This window comes from Phascolarctos cinereus, unplaced genomic scaffold (genome assembly GCF_003287225.1).
Source record: "Phascolarctos cinereus isolate Bilbo 61053 unplaced genomic scaffold, phaCin_HiC Scaffold_3;HRSCAF=262, whole genome shotgun sequence".
NCBI classification, from domain to species: Eukaryota; Metazoa; Chordata; class Mammalia; order Diprotodontia; family Phascolarctidae; genus Phascolarctos; species Phascolarctos cinereus.
Window position 1 is genome coordinate 59209115 of NW_027555736.1, and position 24155 is coordinate 59233269.

General features: G+C 46.2%; 1 protein-coding gene across 13 annotated transcripts in view; it reads left to right on the top strand.

Moving 5' to 3' along the window:
* The window catches only part of ZMIZ1 (zinc finger MIZ-type containing 1), a 449347-nt gene that overhangs the window by 414191 nt on the left and 11001 nt on the right, over window positions 1-24155 (top strand). For all 13 annotated transcript variants that reach the window (XM_078150873.1, XM_078150871.1, XM_021005985.2 and 10 more), the window contains 11 exons: window positions 3060-3242; window positions 4802-4879; window positions 5236-5410; window positions 7088-7229; window positions 10143-10353; window positions 12597-12702; window positions 15565-15725; window positions 17508-17575; window positions 18110-18178; window positions 20430-20674; window positions 22650-22816. In XM_078150873.1, coding sequence (XP_078006999.1) covers window positions 3060-3242; window positions 4802-4879; window positions 5236-5410; window positions 7088-7229; window positions 10143-10353; window positions 12597-12702; window positions 15565-15725; window positions 17508-17575; window positions 18110-18178; window positions 20430-20674; window positions 22650-22816 — 1605 coding nt within the window. The remainder of the gene's footprint in view (window positions 1-3059; window positions 3243-4801; window positions 4880-5235; window positions 5411-7087; window positions 7230-10142; window positions 10354-12596; window positions 12703-15564; window positions 15726-17507; window positions 17576-18109; window positions 18179-20429; window positions 20675-22649; window positions 22817-24155) is intronic.

The window sequence follows — 24155 nt, forward strand, 5'->3', positions numbered from 1 at the left end:
CACTGTGCTAAGGCTTCTAATTGGATCCTTACAACAACCCTGGGAGGTAAGTGCTGTTGTTATCCCCACTTCACAGATGAGGGAACTGAGGCAGATAGAAGTCAAGTGACTTGGACAGTCATATAGTTAATTAAGGATCGGAGGTCTTAAACTCCGGTCTTCCTGCCTCCATGCCCAGCATTCTATCTACCACACCACCTAGACAGCTCAAAAAAGACTTGCTGAGTCTCATGAGTAGCACCCCTCCCCATCTCCACAGTCTGTCCAGTCTGCAGACATCTCAGCTTTCCTTCACACGACATGGATTCCAGACCCCATCCTGTCGGGGGGTTTTTTGGGGTTTTTTTTGGGAGGGGGGGTTCTGGTTTGACTTTATTAGACATAAAGAGCTTAAGAATGGAGTGAGTATGCAATGGCGGGAAAGTGGGCTGGAGAAGGTTTAAATGGGGCTAACTCTTAAGCAGGAGTGTAGGGAGATCCTTCAATGCTAAGGCAGGGGAGGAGAGGAATAGGGGAAAAATGGGAGGGAGGACTACTCATCTGACTACTCATAGGAAGGAAAAGTTAAAGAAACCATCCCACCCTTTGACCCAGAATTCCCTCATTGGGCAGATAACCTGCAAGCGCCATCAACAACAAAACAGGCCAAGGGCTCACTGCCCAGAGTTTTTCAGAGCAGCAGCATTTGCCGTGGACTGGAAAGAAATGGAACACCCAGCCATGGGGGAACGGTTCAGTGAGGAGAGGTCAGGGAACAAAATGCCAGATGCAATGAAGGCTGGCAGGGTTGTGACAGAAAGAAGGCCAGAAAGAGCATTAGGAAACTAGGTAAATAGAAAACAGTGGAGGCAGAAGGAGAGGTTAATTATTATTATTATTAATTAGATGGTTGTTCAGTTATGTCTGACTCAACGCGATGCCACAGGCATTTGTCCGTGGGGTTTTCTTGGCAAAGATACTGGAGTGGTTTGCCATTTCCTTCTACAAGGTGTCCCTGTGTTACAGATGAGGAGCTGAGGCAAACAGGGGGTAAATGATTTGCCCAGGGTCACATAGCTAGTGTCTGAGGTCAGATTTGAACTCAGATCTTTCTGACTCCAGTCCCAGTTCTCTATCCACTGACCCACCTAGCTGCCCCATTAATTATTAAGAGATATTCTTCATTATTTTAAACAATAATATATACAATATAACATAAAAATATAATGAGCAATTACTGGTTAATAACTGTGGCCATAAAGGAGGAAAAGAGAATATAGAGAACAAAGAATCCTGGTGGAGCCTTAGAGAGAAGCAGTGACTGAAAAGTTTGGAGGTTTGGAGTTGAAATTATTCAGTTATGGAATTATTTAATTATTTGACATGTAAGCAGGTTTACTCTATGTTTGGTTAAATTGAGGTTCAGCATTATTGATGATATGTATGATCAGTGATATTTCTCAGTAGGGGAAGGGATGGGAGGGAGGAAGAGAATTTGGAACTCAAAATTTAAAAAAAAAGGATATTAAAAATAAATAATAAATCAAGAATTTTTAAAAAAACATTGTTTATGAAAAGTCAGTTAATTATTTTAAATTTAAAGAGAGACAGCATTGCATAGTAGACAAAGAACTGGGGAGGGCCTGGATTCAAATCTCGATTTATAATCCCTACTGTGTCTAATAACAATAATAATAATGATGATGATAGCTGGTATTTCTAATATAGAGCTTTTATGGTTTTACACCTATTCTTTACCCCCTGGGTGAGTCATTTAATCTCTTAAAACCCACCCACTAGGGGCAGATAGGTGGTGAAGTGGATAGAGACTGGCCCTGGAGCCAGGAGTTCAAATCTGGCCTCAGACACTTTACACTTCCTAGCTGTGTGACCCTGGGCAAGTCACTTAACCCCAGTGGTCTCACCCCCCCCAAAAAAAACCACCCACCCACGCCTGCCCTAGCCTCCAAGCAACTTTTTTAAACTATAAATTACAGAACAAGAGCTCTTCTGCCTTGGTGGAGGGAAGTTCCTCATCAGGAGTTCTCCACATTAATGAAACCCCAAGTTCAATCCAAAAGAACCTCAATATTTTTCAAAGTGCTTCCCATCTGGGAAGGGCCAAGCAAAGTGGGGCCCTCACTTCCCCTGCTGTGGACATAGCCCAAGGATTGGCTTTACCTGGGCCCACAACTCCATCCCACTCACTCAGTTCCGTGGAAATCAGTGAGTGTCTGTAATAACCATGTGCCCAGCACCACATGGGCTAAGCAGCCCTGGGATCAGGCTCTTGGGGGAAGAAGGTTTGTAAATTGCGCCCCCTGGAGATTACTGTCTACCAGAGAGACATTGTGTCTTCACTGTAACTAGTGCATGTCAGTTGTAACAATGTAAGTAGCTCTGTGCAAAAGAGAATAGGATTTTCTGTTATTAAATGAGTCTTTTATAAAACCCTTGGCAACTCCTCCCCATACCTAGTTGTATGCCAAGTGACATGGTGGACAGAGGGCTAGCCTTGGAGTTCTATGATTGGGGCAGATCACTTTTCAGAGAAGTTTTCTCATCTATAAAACGGGGATAATTGTATCATTGACTTCCCAGGGCTGTTGTAAGTATCAGATTGGGCAACATACATAAAACACTTTTTAAAACCATAAAAGCTCTATATTAGAAATGCTAGCTATTATTATTATTATTCACAGTAGGGATTATAAAAGGATAAATCATAGCCTTTGCTTTCAAGGAATGTAATCTAGAGGGGAAGAAAAGACTAACATATGTGAAACAATTAGAGATCTCTAGCAGTACAGACAGGGATGTGCTATATGAGTTCAGAGGAGGGAAACATTGGCTGAGAAAGCTTCAAGGGGAACCTGGGTCTTCGGGAAGAAGCAGAATTGGTTTTCTCATTGGAAAGGACACTCCGAGGAGGAAATTAGCATAGGTCAAAGTGTGAAGGTAGAAATGAATATCTAGTATTCAGCAGGTGATTATTCTGTCTTCTTTAGCATTGTATAAGATGCCACTAGGCTTTTGACAATCATTCTCTCCCTCTTTTCCCCATCTTATTTGGGATACAGCCCAACTATGGAAACCAGCAATATGGACCAAATAGCCAGTTCCCAACCCAACCTGGTCAGTACCCGACCCCCAACCCTCCAAGACCTATCACGTCTCCCAACTATCCTGGGCAGCGGATGCCAAGCCAGCAGAGCACAGGGCAGTACCCACCGCCGACAGTCAACATGGGGCAGTATTACAAGGTAAGTCTGGCTCTTGACATCCTCTTGGGGACCGGGGATTTTCTGTACTGCTCAGATCAGCAAGGTTTCTTATTCTTGCCTATAGCTAGACAGGTGTGGCAGATTGGTCATGCCAACTCCTGAGCAGACTCTTGGCCCTCCCCAGACATGGCTAAGGTTCTTTGGAAGTGTGCCTAAGGAGCCCCAACGTTATCGACTCATTCAAGTGTCCTGGACAGCTTCTCTTTTCTTTCATTTGGGGCTGTCCGGCTGGCTTTGATGTGTGCTTTTTGTGGATACCATGTGCTGATTTTCGAGGAGCTGAGGCAGAGAATCATTTAACCCATCTTTTCTCTTTTTTTTCCTTTTTGTTTATTAATTTATTTTTAGTTTTCAACAATCACTTCCATATGCTTTTGACTTTTAAATTTTTCTCCTCCTCCCTTCCTGCCTCCCTCCCCAATATATAGGTTATATGATATAGGCTATACATATACTTCCTTTTAAACATATTTTCACTTTAGTGATGTTGTAAGGAAGAATTAAAACCAATAGGAGGAACCAGAAGAAAGAGAAAACAAAACAATACATCAGAAAAAAAATAGCAAATAGTACGCTTCGATCTGCATTCAAACCCTGTAATTGTTTCTTTGGATGTGGACAGCATTTTCCATCATGAGATCTTTGGAGATGTCTTAGATACTTGTATTGCTTAGAAGGGCTAAGTCTATCAACGTTGGTCATCACACAAAGTGGCTGTTACTATGTGCAATGTTCTTCTGGTTCTGCTCAGCATCAGTCCATACAAGTCTTTCCAGGTTTTTCTGAAGTCAGCCTGTTCATCCTTTCTTATAGCACAATAGTATTCCATTACATTCATATACCATTTGTTTAGCCATTCCCCAGTTGATGTAACCCATCTTTTCTTGCCTACCCTTTTCTCAAAAACAAAATGCAGTAAAAGCCATTTCTAAGAGTTTTGAAGAATGGGTGACCAGAAAGAACTTGGAGAAGATCATTCAGGGAAAAAAGCACCAATTGCCCCCCATTCTGGACACCCCATTTCTCTTATGTTTCTTCTCTGGCATTATCCATCCACTGAAGCCTCTGTGGAGGAAGCCTTAGAGGAGGAAGATTCTTTAGCGGAGCCCATTCTGTTCCCAGCTGTTGACGGGGCAGAAGGGATGCCAGGATCCATGCTACTCTGGCCCCGATAGATTTCGTAACTCTGCCTACAGCTTCAGACAGAGATGACCCAGACCCCGTCCTTGGCCTCAAGGCTTGAAGTCACCAGAGACGTAGTTCCAGTCCTGGCTCTGATAGTGATTAGCTGTGTGAGCTTGAGAAATCACTTAACCCCTCCGAGCCCCAAGATCCTCATCTTTCACACGGGGATAATAAAATTCAAAGAAGCTGCTCTGGAAAATCCAAAGGGCTCTCTGTCTCATTCTTCGCCTTCCAGAGTTAGTGCTGGACAGGCGGGCGTCTGGTCTGGGGGGGACTGGAGGGGAATGAGGGCTGAGCAGCACATTCCGTTTTAGATGTTTAGTCACTTCCTAATCTGTGTTCTACTTTAACAGCCAGATCAGTTTAACGGACAGAATAACACCTTCTCGGGAAGCAGCTACAGCAACTATAGCCAAGGAAATGTTAATAGGGTAAGTGCTGATTTGGATAAACATATCCGCATATGAGCTATTCATGGAGCGGCGGGGGTGGGGTACTTACTATGTGGGACAGAACCTCAGTGGAGGGATAGGGATGGAGTGAAACTTTTTAAAGTCTACTTCTGTGTAGAAATGTAAGACATAGTTATGGGGTGGGGCAAGTGTGGTGTGGAGGAGCTGGCTTCCATCTCCAGAAACTAGCCAACAGTTCCTCTCTGGGCTGCTGCCCTGAATGTGGCCAGTGAGGGAGGAGTTTTCCTGGAGGAACTTTAGGAAGAAAGAGAAAGAGAAAGGTTGTGTCTCCTTGCTTCTGGAATAATACACAAATGATTTCTGTTTCTCTTCAGCCTTCCAGGCCAGTACCTGTGGCAAATTACCCTCACTCACCTGTTCCAGGAAACCCAACCCCACCCATGACTCCCGGGAGCAGTATCCCTCCATATCTGTCTCCCAGCCAGGATGTCAAACCACCATTCCCTCCTGACATTAAGCCAAATATCAGCGCTTTGCCCCCACCTCCAAGTGAGTAGAACAGTGTGGGATGCGGTCTCCTCTTTGCTGTCCAGCCCGCTGCCTCTGACTCTCATCTGGCCTATCCCATTTGCTCTTATGCTACAAGATCCCTGGGTTCAGAGAAACCAGCCCCAGGTTCTGAGCTGAGTGAATGTTATGTGAGGGGACAGTGGGGCATTTGGATTTTTGGAATCCTCTCTGTAGGGCACCTGGGTGGTGCAGTGCATAGAGCACTGGGCCTGGACTCTGGAAGACCTGAGTTCAAATATCAAACACTTACTAACTGTGTGACCCTAAACAAGTCACTCAACTCTGCTTGCTTCAGTTTCCTCATCTGTAAAGTGATCTGGAGAAGGAAATGGCAAACCACTCCAGTATCTTTGCTATTAAAAAAAAAGAATAGGGTCATAGAGAGTTGGTCATGACTGAAACAACGAATAACAACAATTTTCTCTAGGCAGGTAGAACAAAGATGGAGCCAGATAGGAAAGTGGGTAAAAGGAAATGAATGTGTTGAACTCTGCAGAGTTGGTGGAGGTAGTGCCAGTTTTTCCAAATTGTTGGATAGCCTCCCTCCTTTCTAAAAAAACTTCCCCTCCCAGCCTCTGTTCACATAATAACTGGAAACACTCCAGTGACCCAAGCTTCACTGCTTGGGTCAACGTATCTCAATTTGAGCTTGGTCGTAAGCATAAGTCGTCATGGGTGCAGGGGAGGATTTGGCCTTTCCCAGAGAACAACGAGGAGTCAGACAGCCCCCTGCTGTCTTCGTATGGCTGATTTGAGTAGGAAATAAGGCAGAGCCCTGGGACCAGTTTATTTCAGCAAGTGTTTATTGCATGCTTGCTTTCTCTGTGCTAGGCACAGTAGGAGGACCTGGGAAGTTGAAGACATAGTCTCTCCCTGATCAGACTTGCAGTCTGGCTAAGGAGAAAAGACACAATCAGTCCAACCGTCAGTAAACATATGAGTGCTTACTGTGTGCCAGACAGGCCCCGTGTTAAGCCCTGTACATACAAAGGGAAAACAGAAACAGTCCCAACCCTTGAGGAGGCCAGATTCACTGTGAGACGGAGATAATAGGTAACCTTTGCATGAGGCCATCTTGTTTCTTAAAGGACAATAGAGTCCTGAGTTGAGACTGGCCTTTCAAACTCTAGTAAAAGGTGAGCTCCTTACATTAGAGGGGGTTGTTTCCCATTGATCTTTATATCCCTGGTGCCTAATACAGTACCTGGAACATAGTAGACCCATAATGTGTGTGGATTAACTGAATTAATATTTGTTAAACTGAGGGAGAAAAAGAATTTTAAGCAGCCAAGGGCTCTTCCTGATTCTTTTCCTGCATATGTGTATGTGCTTGCAGGTGTGTGAATGCACAAGTGTGGGTGTATATGAATGCGTATGTATGTGCAGGTGTGTGCCCATATACAGGTGTGGGTATGTGCGCGTGTGCCATACAAGTACGTTCCTGTGCCCATTTCTGTGTCAATATATCTGTGTCTTTGCATGTACACCTAGTATTATAGAAGTGTGCTAACTTCACGCACAGGTGTTTGTGTATGGTAAACTCAGGAGTCAACCACTGTCCCTGTCTGGCAGTATGCTGAGGAAATAGGCATGGTGCTGTTCAATCACAGAGAGAATAATGAGAAGTTTGAGCTGCTTCTCTCTCTCCATTCACAGGCAACCACAACGATGAGCTTCGGCTGACCTTCCCCGTGCGGGATGGAGTGGTGTTGGAGCCGTTCCGGTTGGAGCACAACCTGGCTGTCAGCAACCACGTCTTTCACCTAAGGCCCACTGTCCACCAGACACTGATGTGGAGGTGGGTCATGCAATGGGGATTCCCAGCAGTGAGGCAGCTCTTCCCCAGGGCTCCTCTGTGACCCCAAGCCCAATCATCACTAGAAATTGGAGCAGAAGTGAAATGCCAAGCATTCCCCTAATAAATGAGTGTGGAAGAGGCAGGCCAACATGGCTCTGTTTTGGCCACTGGACATTATGACTTGGAAATATTTAGGATTTTGAATATTCTGATGGGGCAAAACTTCTCTTCATCCAATATGTTTCCCAAACTTAGACATCTTGAACCTGAGCATCTACTACATCTTCCAGTGGAATTCCAATTGTCTCTTTCCCACTGTACTGGGCAGTGCTTCCCATGCTTAGACCACCCTCCACCCCCAATTCACTGTGGTTCCCCATGACCTGTCCTAATGCCTTTCTGCTGGAGATGGTCATGTTAGGTTAAATAGTCAGTCTGTCATCATCATTTACTGAAACCCCACTATCACTACCACCACTAGTTTTGGGAAATCCTTGACCTGGATTCAGTGACAAGAAAACAGAGAAAGGACCTCTCTCCTAGGGGAGCTCCGGTCTGTCAGGGAGCTATGATTCCTGCCATCAGAGACCTCTTCTTATGAGGGGAAAGCATTGTCTGTACCCTTAGGGTATTTCTAGTCTTATGGGCAAGACCCAGTTGGTGCCTTTCCCACAGCACCTAAACCCAGCCGTCTTAAGGTCATTGATCTTGATTTGGAAAGGGACCTTCCGGGGCAGCTAGGTGGCACAGTGGATAGAGTATTGGCTCTGAAGTCAGGAGGACCTGAGTTCAAGTCTGGCCTCGGACTAAACACTTGGCACTTACTAGCTGTGTGACCATGGGCAAGTCAATTAACCCCAGTTGCCTAAAAAGAGAGAGAGAGAGAGAGAGAGAGAGAGAGAGAAAGACCTTCAAGGCCATTGAGGACAACTCCTTCATTTTCATCAGTCATGTCTGATTTCCAGCCCACTTTCCACCAGAAACTGTGTGGGTTACCTCCTTCTGGAGCTCCTCATCTGATGTAATAAATGTCTCACACATGAAAATGACATAAGCACATAGACTATAGTGCTTGTAAACTCGTAACAGCTGGGCAAGGGCAGCTACTGTCAGTGCTGGGGGAGAGGTTGTAGCAGGACCACAGCCAGGTAGAATGTGTCTGGGAAGGATCCAGGGCCAGAAGGGAGAAGGGCCAATCCACAGATAGATCATAGCCTGTAATTAACACCTACCTTGATAGGTCATTACTGCTCTACTGGCATTTCATTATCTCTGGAGTACCCTCAGCTGAGCATCCCTCAGTCTAGAAGGCTATTGGCTGGTTCTTATTAATAAGTAATAACTGCTGGGGATTGTGCAAACCCACCCAGGAGATTTATGGAGCTGTACCGTAGTGGAAGGCTGGTATTTAATATCTCAGCCGAGCATCCTGACATCCCTAAGTATCCCTGAGCTCCAGGAGGATAGGTGACCCCTGAAGGCACCCACCTCCACATCAATATCTAGTGGATGGCGGGCTGGGAATCAGAATGACTGCTGAAAATGTAAGGGTTGGACTAGATGGCCTTTGAGGGCCCCCTCCAACTCTACATTTGGGGGCCATGGCACTTTGAGTGGTAATTTATAAATGGTCCTCCTGTGGTTGGGGCTTGTAGCTAATGGACCAGCTCTGTCCTGAGTACTATTCCCCTCCAGTTATAATATTATATCATATCATATCATATTATATTATACATATGCCTACATACATGTACATACACACACACACACACACACACACACACACACACACACACACACACACACACACCCTTAAACTTAATCTTTCTCTCTTTCTGTGTCCCACCCTGTTAGGGAAGGAAAGATAACTATCCCAACCTGTAACCGCCTCTCCTTCCTAAGATCATTAAAACCCCAGGAATCAACTTCTGCAGATGGCTTTGTGACACTTTGCCCTCTAACCCCAAACCTGGCCATCTTCATGAGAACCCGGGTGTAATAATATTCCCATTTTACAGATCAGCTAGCTGAGGTTCAGAGAGGTTATAGCTTGCCTAAGTTAGTCTCGTGGCTGGACTTGAACCCAGGTCTTCCTAACTCTAAATCCCACCATCTATCTGAAATGCCATACCTGAATTTCTGTTACATTGATTTGTACTTGTGCCCTCTCACCAAAGGAAACCAGGACTGGTGTACTTCATGAAAGTCATATTAATAATGACAATAATAATAGTTAGCATTGATTAACAACAACAGTTATATAAGGCACCAGCCCCAGCTGAGTTAGAAGATGCCATCTGTCCTTCTATTATTCTATATTACTTTTGAGACTCTGGGTTGATGAAACTTAAAAGTATTAGAGAATGGATATTGCTCCGGAATGTTCTTTTGCTTTCCTTCCTTCAAATCCGAGTCCACAGTGGTGTTGGGAGGAGGGAACCATGAGTTTGGGGTTGACAGGTGTGGTCTGCATTAGGGCTGGGAAGGTCGGGATCAGCAAGTGATGTGGTCAGCCCTAGGGAAAGCACAGGCCAAGTTGGGTGAAATCAGTGATTAGGGTTCAGAGGATGTGGTCAGGATTAGAGGGGGGTATCCTTGGAATTGGATATGATCAGAGTAGGGAAAGCATCAGCATTTGTAGGGGGATGTGGTTGGAGTGAGAGGAGGTTATAGTTGAGTTGGGGAAGCCTAATAGGGCTGGGGAAGACGTGATTAGGATTGTGGGAGGACATGAAGGAAGATGTCTTTGGGGTTGTGAGAGCCTGGGTCAGGATTGGGGAATGTGGCCAGGCTGAGAAGGCAAATCATTTCAGTTTTATTTCTCCCTCTTTCGTGGCCAAGTTGATCATAGGAAGTCTTATGTGAAGTGGGGGGGAAAGGCTCTGAGCACCACTGTGCTGTGCTGCCCTGCAGGTCTGACCTGGAGCTGCAATTTAAGTGCTATCATCATGAGGACAGGCAAATGAACACCAACTGGCCAGCCTCAGTCCAGGTCAGCGTCAATGCCACCCCTCTCACCATCGAGCGCGGAGACAACAAGACCTCTCACAAACCTCTGCACCTCAAGCATGTCTGCCAGCCAGGAAGAAACACCATCCAGATCACAGTTACAGCGTGTTGTTGTGTGAGTACAGAAAGGGCATGCTCCCTGCTGCCACCAACCCCACTCTGCAAAGATTCCACCAGGACAACATGGGCTGTAGCATCTTCTCCCAGACCCTGGAGGACCAGTGACCTTTATATTATGCTGCTGTTGGGTTTTTTTTGTCTTTATTTTTTAACTTTTTAAAAATAATTTTTATTGACCTTTTGTTTTGAGATCACCTAGATTCGCCCTTGTATCACCAGCCCCTTTCCCAGAGAGTTGTCCCTTATAACAAAACATTTAACAAAAAAGACAAAGGGAACAAAAAAAATAGCAAAACTGATCAACCTGTCAAAAAAAAAAACAATACTGGAATTTATATGCGATTTGTTGACCTCTTTAAAGTGGGAGCCATTAAAGCTTGATGATCTTAAGTTTCCTCCAAACTTTTCACATGTTGCCAACATTTTTGTTACCAGACAATCACTTGAACAGATTGTTTTTAAGTTGATTGCCTTACATTCATTTATTTGCTAGCTCATTTACTGAATACTTTTGGGCTCATACAACCATCCCCAATAACTTTATATTTAAATACTTTTTATATGTTTGTATTATTAACCTTATATTTATGCTATACATCATATCATGTTATATACATATATATAAATACATATTTGACTCCCCAGTTAACATGTAATCTCATTGAGAATAGAAATTGTTTCATTCCCAACACCTAGACCACAATTTCCATTTTTGCCCACAAGAAAAACCTGAGAAACTTTGCCAGATATTTCATGGAAATCTAGGTAAACTATATCTACTCCCTTTTTCCCTGATCTGCAAGTCAAGTAGCCCTGTCAAAAAAGGACGCAGAGTTTGTCTAGCATGACCTGTTCTTGATGAGGCTGTGATGGTCCTTCGTGATTGATGCTTCCTTTTCTAAATACTCACTAACCCTCCTTTAGATGGTATGCTCTAGAATTTTGCCAGGAATCAAAATCAAGTTCACAGTTGCAGACACTGTTCTCTTCCCTTTTTTGAAAAAAGAAACTGAAGCAACATCTGTGCTGATATCTCTTATATTTACTTATCTATGAACGTGTTGTATCCACACAGAAGAATGTAAGCTCCTTCAGGGCCTTCACTTTTGTATTTGTATCCATGGTGTATAGTGCATAGCAGGTGCTTAATCAATACTTCTTGATGGATTGATTGATCCATGAGGGTATGTACTGTGTGTTGTGTGACTTTGTATCCCAAAGTCCAGGGCTAGTGACAAATCAAGCAATCCGCTAACAAGTATTCATTAAACACCTACTATGTGCCAGGCACTGTGTTGAGCGTATAGCATGGCCCCAGAAAACAGAACAAGGGGTTTTTAGGCAAATCTGGGCTCGTTAATAAGGAAACACTTTGCTAATTAGGAGAACTAATCCAAAGTGAAGTGAGCTTACATGGGAGGCACTGGATTCTCCCTCATTGAAAGTCTTCCAGCAGAGGCTGGTTACCCCCCTATCAGGTCTTTGGGAGAGGGAATTCTTGTTCTGGAAGGGTTGTAGCAGAGAGTCTTTGAGAGCCTTCCATTGTGGAGATTCTGTGATTCTCTTTTGACCCTCACAATGTAATATCCCCATTTTTCAGAGGGGAGTGCTGAGGCTTCCATAAGGTTTCACAGGTAGCAAATGACAAGAACCAGAACTGGAACCCGAGTCTTCCGGTTCTGAGTTCAGTGTGAGCCCTCCCTGTTGGTTCTCTAGCTCTTGCACCTCTTGACCCCTTTTCTTCCCTTGGACACTGGAACTTTGTACTGTGGGCACCACACTGAGACGAGTTCCTGATTTAGCAGGTGACCCTCAGTCTTCCTATGTAGACCCTGGTCCCCAAGAAATAACGTGGTGTAATAGTAGATAGTCCTAGACCTGAAGGCAGGAAGACAGGTTCAAATCCTACACCTATCACTTGCCTGTTGCGTGACCCTAGGTAAGTCACTTAATTTCTCTAAGCCTCAGTTTCCTGAGCTATAAAAAGTGGGTATTGGATAAGATGACCCCTCACATCCCTTCCTATTCAAAATTATTAACCCATAATCCCTGGAGTGCCTGTGGATATGGGCAGCAATGCATTTACAGGGACTTAATCCGAACAGCAGCAATGGTGATCGCCTCTCACGCTACGTAATGACCCTGTGAGGTAGATAGTACAAGTAGTATTGTTCCCATTTTACAAAAAGAGAAACTGAGGCTCCAGTGAAATGACTTGCTCCTTCCTTTCCTCTACAGTCGCATCTGTTCGTGTTGCAGTTAGTACACCGGCCCTCCGTCCGCTCTGTCCTTCAGGGCCTGCTCAAGAAACGCCTCCTGCCTGCCGAGCACTGCATCACAAAGAGTGAGTCTGGCTGCCGGGGGCTTCATTGGCGTGGGAGAGATGGGAAGGGACAGAAGCCACGGCACAAGGCTCCCATTTGGCCTTCGTGTCTGGAGAAGTGCTTGCTAAGGGTTTAGGGACTTACCCCTTCAGTAACCACAGTAGATCCAGGCAAGTCCCCTGAGCTTCAGCCCATTTGGCCAGTGAGAAAGTCTTTATTGAGTCCCTGCTGTGTACTCAGTACTGTGCCAGACACGGGGAAGTTCAGGAATCAGGAGACTTAGCAGATGTGGTCCCTTGCCCTAAGCAGCTCACAGTCTACCTGGGGTGACAAGATAACACACATGAGCCAACCACAGATCATTAAAGTCACGTTGGAGAGATGCCAGTCGTGAGTGTGCAGGAATCAGAGGAGGCAGGGCTGAGGTGGCTGGGTAAGGTGGGCTTCTTGGAGAAGGTAGGACCACAGCCAGTCATTGAAGAATGGGGGAGGGGGTGGAGTAGAGGTAGTAATGAACAGCATAGGTCCAGCCTTTCTTGAGCAGATGGCCTGAATTAGGGGTGAGGAGACCCTCCCCCCAAGCAAAGGTGAGAGATATACAGGAGCCTGAGGGCTAATTTCATAGCCAGCCCCAAGCCCTAGCCACCTGGCCTTGATCTCCACAGAGACTGAAGAAGAAGCATGAGGGACCTAGGGCAGATCACTGGGGACCTAGCCAGTGGAGCAGATGTCAGAGGGGAGCAAGAGAATCCCCTTCAGTTCCATCAGGGAGGGATTTCTGTCCAAGCTTGACCCAGGCCAGGGATAGCTCCATCCAGACTTTGGAGCCTGGAACAGGCTGTGCACGTACATGCCCATCATCAGTGACTCCCTGAGTATATGCAGGCTGAGAAGGGCATGTAAGAGGCCTTCCACAAATGGGGGAAGAAAGTACATGGGACTCTTGAAGCCTTCATCTGTGAGAATAATGGAAGGTTGTCTCAGAGTGTTAGTGACCCTTTTTGGGGGACGAGGGGATTCAGACCTATAATTTCAAATGTCATTGGTGTAAGGTACTTCCAGTGAGGAAACTGCCTGGACCAGTGCAGGTCAGCCAGTACTCAGCAGCTTTTAGTCTTAGAAAGCAGTATTCTGGGGCCAGCTCATTCCAGCCTTGGAAGCCAGTTGTTAAATTTTCTTTTCTTTTCTTTTTTAATTTTATTAATTTATTTTGATTTATCAACAATCACTTCCATATGCTTTTGAGTTGAAAATTTTTCTCCCCCCACCCTCCCCAAGACGGCACACAATCTGATATAGGCTTTATATTTACATACCCATTAAACATATTTTCACATTAGTGAAGTTGTAAGTAAAAATTAAAACCAATAGGAAGAACCATCAGAAAGATGAAACAAAACTCAACTGAAGGTAAAAATAAGTGATAGTGATTTGACTTCCATAGTTCTTTCTTTGGATGCGGACAGCATTTTCCATCCTGAGGCTTCCGGAGATGTCTTAGATCCTCATAATGCTGAGAAGGGTTCAGTTTAACAATCTTAGTCATTGCATAATGTGGCTGTTACTGTGTACAAAGTCCTCTTGGTTCTGCTCACTTCACTCAGCATCAGACCATATAAGTCTTCCCAGGTTTTTCTGAAGTCAGCCTGTTCATCCTTTCTTATAGCACCATAGTGTTCCATTGCATTCATATACCACAACTTGCTCAGCCATTCCCCAGTTGATGGGCATCCTCTCAATTTCCAATTCTTTGCCACCACAAAAAGAGCTGCTCTGAATATTTTTGTACATGTGAGTCCTTTTCCCATTTGTTTGATCTCTTTGGGATATAGCCCTAGAAGTGCTATTGCTGGATCAAAGGGTATGCACATTTTTGTAGCCCTTTGAGCCAGTTGTTAAATTTTCAGCAAATGCTACAAATCAGAGCATGATTTATTGCTTTGTTGATTTCCAGGCACAAGAAAGTGATGGCAAAAATTTTAATAGTGCCATTTCCCCCCCCCGGAAAGTTGGTTGTTAAACATTTACCTACATACTGACTATTCTTAGAACTTCCTGGGACATTGATAAGTTAAGTGACTTACCCAGGGTCACACAACTAGCATGTGTGTCTGAGACCAGCTCTCTATCTTCTACATCCACCTGAGCTCGTTTGGACACGTGGCTGTACAGGTAAACACTAAGAGACTCAGGTTGCTTCTTCCGCCATGTTTTTTCTTCTTATGGTGGGGTTATGTTTGACAAAGAGAATTCCCCTGAGCAGGGGGCTGTCCCCAAACTAGCACAATCAGTATTGCCCAAGGAGGTGATCCTTGCTAGACTTGTACAGTGAGCTACTGGCCCATTCTCCAAAGCTTTTCCAAACAGCCCTCCTCCTCCCCCCAGCCCCAAACACACACCATTAACGAGAGGCCTCCCATTTCGTAGAATTTGCTAAAGAACACAGATCACAGCAGCTATTGCAGCAACAGTCCAAGTCTCCCTGCAGGTAGGGCTGGGACAGCCATGTAGCCAACGTGATAAATGTCTAGGTGCTCCTCCCAGGTCTGCCCAAGGCTCGTTTGGCTCATACCCACATTCACAGGCATTCATCAGGGCCACTGAGGAGCGGCTCTAAATACTAATGAGGTTGCAGTGTCTCCTAGAAGCCATGTAGCCGAGCAGGGACATGTCTCAAATATTAATGGAAATATCCCGGGCTTTGGTGGAGGGGGACGGCAGGAAGAAGAGCAGTTGATGAGGCGCTGGTAGTCATTAAATCTGCAGGAGAGATCGATGGTATTTGTACGGACCTTTTCTGCAGACAGATTTATTATCCCCTGATGAGCAACAACCAGGGTGGCTGTTTTCCTAATCCCTGTGTCTGTAACCTCTTGCAATAGTCAAGCGGAATTTCAGCAGCGTGGCCGCCTCTTCGGGCAATGCCACCCTCAACGGAGAGGATGGTGTGGAACAGACAGCAATCAAAGTGTCTCTGAAGTGTCCGATTACATTCCGGCGGATTCAGCTACCAGCAAGAGGCCATGATTGCAAGCACGTCCAGGTCAGTGGGCGGAGAGGATGCCCTGACCTCAATCCAGACCTCTTTTTTTTGGGGGGGGGGATCAGCTTTGGGCTTAGAGGCAATGGTGGTAGGAGGGAGAGGAGAGTCAGAAGCAGCAGCCCCCTTAAATCCTGCTGCTAAGGGAACCTCCCTAAGCTTTGTGAAGATTCCATAGGGGCCAGTGGCAAGTACATCCTGCCTAACATTGGCCCAGCTGCCATCCCATGCAAATGTGATTCAGAACCCCCACTGCCTAACATAAGGTCGTCATTAGACTCCCATCTGGTCCTTCACCCTTCCCTGTTCCCTACCCTAGGGGATCTGCTACTTGCTCCCCAGTCACAGGCAAGTTGGCACTCTGGCTCTCTCTCTCTCCAGTCAATCAATTGCTATTCAGCCAATCACTCAATCAGCATGTGATTTTCCTGCTTTACTGTTGTAATTATGATTGCCCTTCTCAAAAACCTTTGGTGAGTCCCCGTTCTTTACTGGTAATCAATCACATATTAAAAGCCCTATATTGGGATGTGGAGATAGAAAGGCATCCTCAAAGAGCTCAAAGATCAGCCATGGGGGAAGCAACATGGACTTGTAGAGATTGATGCCAGATTGATGCGGAGAGATTTGGAAGGGAAGGCACGAGAGTTGGGGTACAGGGGAAGGGGAGTCTGGGAACAGCCAGTACAAAGACCTATAGGAGTTCCATGTATGAGGACCAGGAAGAAAACCAATTTGGTTAGATCATAAAGTGCGTGGAGGCCAACGAGGAGAAATAAATCAGGGACCAGATTGTGAAGGGCTTTGATAGTCAGACAGAGGGCTTTATATTTGATCCTAGAAGTAACAGGTGACTACTCAGATTTGAGTAGAGAAGTGACATCCCCAATTTTAATGTTCAGATCTAGTCCTGCTCCAAAGGAATGAACCATTCTCAACAGTCGTGATTTGCTGAGCATCATGTTTGCCTTTAAGAAAAGAGTTTACCAGGGTTAGATATTCTTGTACTATGCTCTCTCAAACAGTCTGATAGTGCTCCATTCAGAGGCAGCATTCTGAATCCATTTCTATGGATTCACCTTCAGTGAGCCCCCAAACCTGGCTTTGAATCCCATCTCTGCCACACATGCACACACACAAGCACACACAGCCTCTGTGTCTTTGGCTAAGTAACTTAGCCTGTCTAGGGCTTGGTAATGTCATCTCCAAAAGGAGAGGGTTGGACAAGCTGACCTGTAAAGGCCCTTCTAGTCCTTGAGCTACACTCTTGTGAATTTACCATGTGCCCAGCCCCATGGGTGGCACAGAAAATAGAATGTCAGCTCCTCACCCTCTGGAATCTTGCAGTCTCGTCAGGAAAAGTAACAATCCAAGACAGTATTCAAAGGGCCATCACAAGGCCCTAACCTTCTAAGTACCAAGGAGTTGTGGAAGCAGTAAATGGTCTTGAGTTTATGGTGGGGACCATGATCACTTAGGCTGGGTTGATGAGGGAGGGGGTGGGAATGAAGTTAATCCTTGCAGATTGAACGTTCTTATGTCAAGACAGACTAAGGCCAGAAGCTAAGCAAGGAAATAACAGTGGACTAGGAAAGAGGTGATAGGACAGCCCTGGGACTCAGGAATAATAGGACTGTGGAGAAGCTTCCCCCCAGAGACCCAGAGGCTTTTTTTGCAAGGAAAAGGAAAAGGTTGCAAGTGTTTGCATCCAAGCCTTAAGGCAGCATGGGTTACATTTCTGTGCTCAAGTCCCACGTTTTCATTCTGCATGTGTCATCTTTTTAGTGCTTCGATCTGGAATCATATTTGCAGCTGAACTGTGAGAGGGGAACCTGGAGGTGTCCAGTGTGCAAGTGAGTAAGACCGTGTCCCGGGGAGCTGAGACCATCCCCAAACACTGTCCCCTTTTATTCATCCGCCTCAGCTAGCTGGATAACCTACCAAAGCCTGCCAGCTTGGCTCTGGCCTTGTCCTTTGAAGGATACTAGTGGCCGATCATTCCCTCCCTAACCCCACTGACCATCCTAAAAGAGGAAGGGAGGAGAGGAGCAGGACCTAGGAAAAGATGAATGGGGAGCAAAGGGGCTCAAGGTTCAACACATGGAAAGATAAGTCACAAGACACTGGAGTGGATAGTTAGGAATCTTGAGGATAGGCCTTCTCTAAAGGGCTTTTAAGAACAGAATAGATACACACACACACACCCCTCCTCAGTCCGCTGTCTAGTATGGGATCAGTAGTCCAGAGAGTAGGTTAGTTAACCCTATGAATAGAGAGAGAATGGTGCATGTCCAGGTTAAAGACACTTAGATAAGATACACCCCCCAGAATCCTAAGCTTGGTCTAAGAGGAGAACAATCAGTGACTTGGCTTCTCTTCTCGTCTAGTAAAACTGCTCTGCTTGAAGGCCTGGAGGTCGACCAGTACATGTGGGGGATCCTGAACGCCATCCAGAAGTAAGTGCCGCTGAGCTGAGGAGAGACCCTGGCTGGGCGCAGTTGACTCTGGATTCTGAAGAGGGGATGCTCAAGTCAGTGGCTAGCCTGTGATTTCCCAGGCCCTCGTCTCTTACCACTTTGTTCCAGTAATATAGGGGCCACTTATGCCCGCCGTATAGTGTCTCTCGGTTCACTTTTGGGGCTTCAGTTCAATAAGCATTTCTTTAACATTTATCATTCTTATGACCTAAAATCATTTTCGTTTCCAGATAGATCTTTCCCCATCCCCTGCCCAGGGAACCCATCCCCTCTGATGAAAAATAAAAACAGAAAGGAAAGAAAAATGTGGTTAAGCCAAACTAACCAGCCCATCAGTGAAAGGCTGATGGGGCACGGGTAGAATCTTGGCCTTCCATGGCTATCCAGAAGGGAGAGAAGGTGTCACACTTTCTCATCTTTTCTCATGGACCCAGCTTGGTCGTTCTCACTGCACAGTTCAGTTTGGGTTTTTGATATTTTTTTTCCATTCTATGTTGTTATGTTTTAATTTACAGTGCAGTATTTATTGTGGCTATTGTATTCCTAGCTGTATTTACCTCACTGCATTTTTTTTTTGAGTAGGTAAACTAGGCCATCTTTACCTCCTTTCTTATCTAACCGGAAATCACTGAATGGGTGTTACCTCAGACAAACTAAGACCTGGGAAAGACCTTAGCTAAGGGTGGGGAACCTGCAGCCTGGAGGCCACTTGTGGCCTTCTAGATCCTTGGATGTGGCCTTTTGACTGAGTCCAAGTTTTATAGAACAAATTCTTTTATTAAGGGGATTTGTTCTGTGAAATTTGGATTCAGTCAGAGGGCCGCACTTGAGGACCTACAGGGCCACGTATGGCCTCAAGTCCACAGGTTCCCCACCCCTGCCTTAGCTTAAAAAGGCAAGGTCTCCCACTGCATCTGGGGTCATCTTCCGGAGGAGAGTGAGGCTGATGACTTTTACAGCTCTGCCTCACTCAAATCTAATTCTCTTGCAAGTCAAGACATCATTCTCCTGATGTCATCGGTCCTCTTCAGAATGAAGGACAAACAGCAGCAGTCAATCAACAAACGGAAACCCTCAGTCCCCACCCCACTCCTTCCCCTCCCTTCTATTGATATCCAGCAACTGAGAGTTGGCCTGGGAAAGACACAAGAGGACCAGGTCCTAGGAGAAAAACAGAGTCTGCTTCTTTTGTATGGCATAGTGAGGTATAATGGAGAGCACTGACCTGGAAATCAAGAAACTAAGTCCTAGCTCTGCCCCTGCCTCATTCTGAGACCACGGGTAAATCTCTGGTGCCATTTTACAGCTGAGGAAAATGAGGCCCACTCATCGCTTGTACTCATCCCCTGTATCCAATCTGTTGTCATGTCTTACTGTTTCTACATTAATACCACCTTTCCTCTGTATCTCTTCCCTCTACTCACCTAACCACCCCCTAGTTCAGGCCCTCATCACCTCCACCTTGGGCTATTACGGTAGCCTTCTGGCTAGTGTCCCGGTCTCAAGTCAAGCCATCTTCCACTTGGCTGCCAAAGCATAGGCCTGACCACGTCACTCCCTGAGCTCCAGTATTTCCCTACTACCTGCAGGAGCAGACATAAACTCTTCCATTGGGCAGTCCAGGCTCTTCATAGCCTGGCCCCTTCCTCTACTCCCAGATTTGTTACACTTCCCTGACCTCCGCACACACATAACACTCCTTCTCCTGACTTGGTGCCTTTGCCATGGCAAGGCTCTCTGGCCTTACCTGTGCTTGTCAGTGTGGTTTCCCCAGCTTCCTTCCAGACTCAGCTCAAATCCTGCCACCTGCAGGAAGGGCTTTCCTGTTCCCCCAGCCCCCACCCCAGCTGCCAGCACCTTCTCTTCTGAGATTAACTTGCATTTACTTTCCATCAATCTTATCCCCAAATATGTTGTCTCTCCCATTAGAATGTGTGCTCTTTGATGACAGAGACCGTGTTTTTACCTTTCTTTGTAGCCCTAGAATTTAGCACAGTGCCCGGCACGTAGTAAGCCCTTAATAAATGCTTGATGACTAACTGACCAGTTAACTTTGTTTCGAAGAAGAGATGAGAGAATATATGTTCAAATGTTTTAAAAAACTGAGCTGGAGCTGCTAGAATCACTGAGCCCCTCGGGGCAGATTCAGGCTTCTAGAAAGAGGGTGTGTGTCCCCCTTCCTTCAGAGGATCTGCAGAGAACCTAAGCCGTTTTCCTTTGTCATTTGCAGCTCGGAGTTTGAAGAGGTTACCATCGACCCCACATGTAGCTGGAGGCCAGTCCCCATCAAATCCGATATCCACATCAAAGATGACCCGGATGGCATTCCCTCCAAAAGGTTTAAGACAATGAGCCCCAGCCAGATGATCATGCCCAATGTCATGGAAATGATCGCAGCTCTGGGCCCTGGCCCGTCCCCCTATCAGCTTCCTCCTCCTCCCGGGGGCACCAACTCTAATGAGTATAACAGCCAAGGTAGGTGAAACCAGGAACACATCTTCCCCCCGGTCCCCGTTCGCCAAGAATGGGGTCTGAGGAGGCCCAAAGGGCATGATAGGGCTGAGTTTAGGACTTTGGATTCCAGAGATCCCAAAGCACACATCCTTCCTACCCTGCTTCCAGTGCTGTTCTGTCCCACTGTAGCCATCATCTAAAGCAACTTCATGATATCGGGTACCTCTGGCTTACCCATGTGACAGAGGAGGAAAGGACATGAAGGATGATGATGATGGTTCACAAAAAGGGTACTGCAAGCTTCATCTTTTTCTGGATTGTAGTTGGAGCTGCAAATGTACACTCCCTTCACTCCCCTCCTATGCCCATCCCCCACTGACACACCCCAGTCCTTCACTCCCCAGGTAAATGAGTGCCCACAGAAGCAGTAGGGGGAGGTGGGGAGGAGAGAATGCTTCTACATGCTGTGTCATCACCATCATGCTTAGTCACAGCACAGAGCCATTCAGAGCTGCCATACTGGTCATATCCTGTCCCCCAGGTTTGGTGTGTCTCACTTTGCAGATGTCATAATCCCTGCAGGGGCCTAGAGCTCTGCTGCATTTCTCATTTACAGAGCCAGGATGAGAGGAGGGATGGCATATTGGGAGAAAACAGATGCATTATCCTTTCCTTCAGAGGGCTTTGTTTTTAAAAGAAACAAGACCTGGTTTCCCTAGGGTGTCTGTCTTTACCGTATCCCTATGTGTGTCCCTGCCCTTGACCCTGAGTAACCTAAATGTTTAAGTTTAGTGGGCTCATGGCTGCAGCCTTCAACTATACCTGGTCAGTGGAGAGCCACCCCACCCTACCTGGAGTCAGGGACCATCAGTGGGGTGCTGTCTGATGAGAGAGCCTCATCCTTTCCACAATGGCATACCCATACATGTTCCCACATTCAGAAATGATTTTGCTGCTGGGAAAGTAATCCCATTAAATAAATGGGCTTGAATTTCCAGAGGGTCTTCTTGTAGGGAATTTTGAGTGCCTCTTACCTGTTGTCTTTCTCATCCTCTTAGTAAACAAGGGATCGTGATGCCCATGGGGCAATGGGTGGCACAGAAAGGCCAGGTCACTCGTGGTCAAGTCATGCAACGCTGGGTAGCCCAGGATCAGAAATGGGACTGGAACAAAGGCGCCATCCTATTTACTCTTAACACAGCTTTGGGAAGGCAGTGAGGTGGAAAGAGCAATGAAGTCGTAGAATCATAGAAACTAGACAGGCATTGAGAGATCAGTGGTTTCAACTCACTCATTTTATGAATCAGGAAACTGAGATCCAGAAAAGTGACATGACTTGCCCAAGGTAACCCAGCTCGTTAGTGACTGAGGGAGAGCTACAGCCTGGAGTTCCTGATTTTAGGAGTGAAGTTTTGTTACTAACTCACCATGTGACTTTGGATGACATACTTCAATTCTCTGAGCCTCAGTTTCCCCATCTGTAAAACAAGGGAGTTGGACTACGTGCTCTCTAAGCCTTATTCCATTGTGATGATTGTTTTCTCCCCTCTATGGTGCTGAGCATCTGTGTAGGGGTTCCATCCGTACACGTGGTTTTGGTACCTAGGCCAGTTCAGATGAGTTTCCTAGCCTGCAGAAGATGCCTTTAGGAAATGGCTGGGCAGCCACCAACCATAGCTTGAGAACATCAGGAAAATTCTCTTCCTCCCACTGCTTGTCAGTGACAAACCCCCTCTGCCGGCCCCACTCCCCACCAGCGTGCCTTCATTTCCCTCCCCAGCTGAATAGACCCAAGGAATTTTGGGATAGGCGATGTCTCACCATTACAGCCTGAGCTGAGCCCGAGAGAGGTGGCTCCAGATTCCTCAGTAGTGATAGAGAGACACTTGGCTGTCTCAAGCCCCACCCCATGCCTCATGCAGAGGTCCCAGTGCCCAAATGCTATCTGTCTAGTGGGTGACGCCCCCCTCCCCTCCCCTTGTTTTCACCCCCTCAGGCAACAACTACCAAGGCCACGGTAACTTTGACTTCCCCCATGGGAACCCCGGAGGGACGTCCATGAATGACTTCATGCACGGGCCCCCTCAGCTCTCCCACCCCCCGGACATGCCCAGCAACATGGCTGCCCTGGAGAAACCCCTCAGTCACCCCATGCAAGAAACTGTAAGTACCCTCTCACCATCATCCTCCCCTCCCTTCTCTGACCTGCCTAACCCCCTCTTCCTGTCTAAAACCTTTACCTTCTTCTTGGACTGGACTGGGGAGCACAGGTCTCGGTCTGAGACACTTCTTTGTGGGTGTTTTGTGCCTTTCCCAGCAGAGATAGAGGCCAAGATGTGGGAATGGAAGCCAGTGGGCAGTTGGGTCAAGTGCTGACAATGTTTTCAAGCATAGTATTAGCTATAGTGGACAGTGGGTTAGCATCTCTTCTACTGCTAAGATTCTAGAATTCTATGGCATTGGCCTTAGGTCTCTTCCAGCTCTTAAATTTATTCTGTGGATCTCTTCAAAGACAAAGAGTAGTGTCTCTCTTCCCTTATCATATACACACGATATAACAAAGTCACCATATGCTGTATTGTGTAGTGGGAAGGGCTTCAGATTTGAAGTCAGACAACCTGGATTCCTGTGTGAGGGTTCACATGCCAGTTCTATTAGTTACTATCTATTTGACCTTGGGCACCATTTCATTTCATTAGGACTTAGTTTACCCATCTGTAAAAAGGGAGAGGTGGGCTAGAATCTAGATGATCCCAAAGTCCTTTCTAGCTCATATGATCCTGATTTATTCAGCCTTCATCTGCTCAGTGTTCAAGTCCCAAATCCAACTTTCACTGTGGGACCAAAGTCTAGAACATCCTTCTCAGTCCCAGAATAAATAAACACAACTGTCTTGGAGTTTTAATCACCATGATAATATTATTTTGCAGTTTGTATGGCGTGTTATCCTTTTCAAAGGAAATGTTTTGAGCATTCTGCTGATGCTCAAAGAAGAGGCCATGACTTTTCCAGGGCCGTACAGGGCAAGATAGTAGAATTAGGCTACAATTAGAATTAATTAATTAGCTAATTAGAATTAGACCAGCATCTGGACTTCGCTTTACGGACATCCTTTGCCCATCTCTCTCCCACCTTGAGAATGAATGTGAGTCAGGGCAGCTAAAGAGGGCTTTCTGAGGTGACACCAGAACTAGTACAGGGTGGAGGAGGAGGAGGAGGGAAAGGGTGAACACACGTTGGGTCATTTCTGAGTCTTCCCTGCCTGACTAGTCACAGTGCCTCAACTCACCTTGGCCGCCTTTCCAGATCAGCCAGTTAGTCGACTGTCACTTCTCCTCCCTCCTTTCTTCCTCCAACAAATGAGTAGGAGGGCAAGGATCTGAGGAATAAATAGATAGAATCCCAAATGCCCAACCACTTAAAACCAGACTCGTTGGGATGAAATTTGTGAGAATGGAGTATTGGTGCCATATTTTTCCCTGAAGGGGCCGGAAGCTTTAGG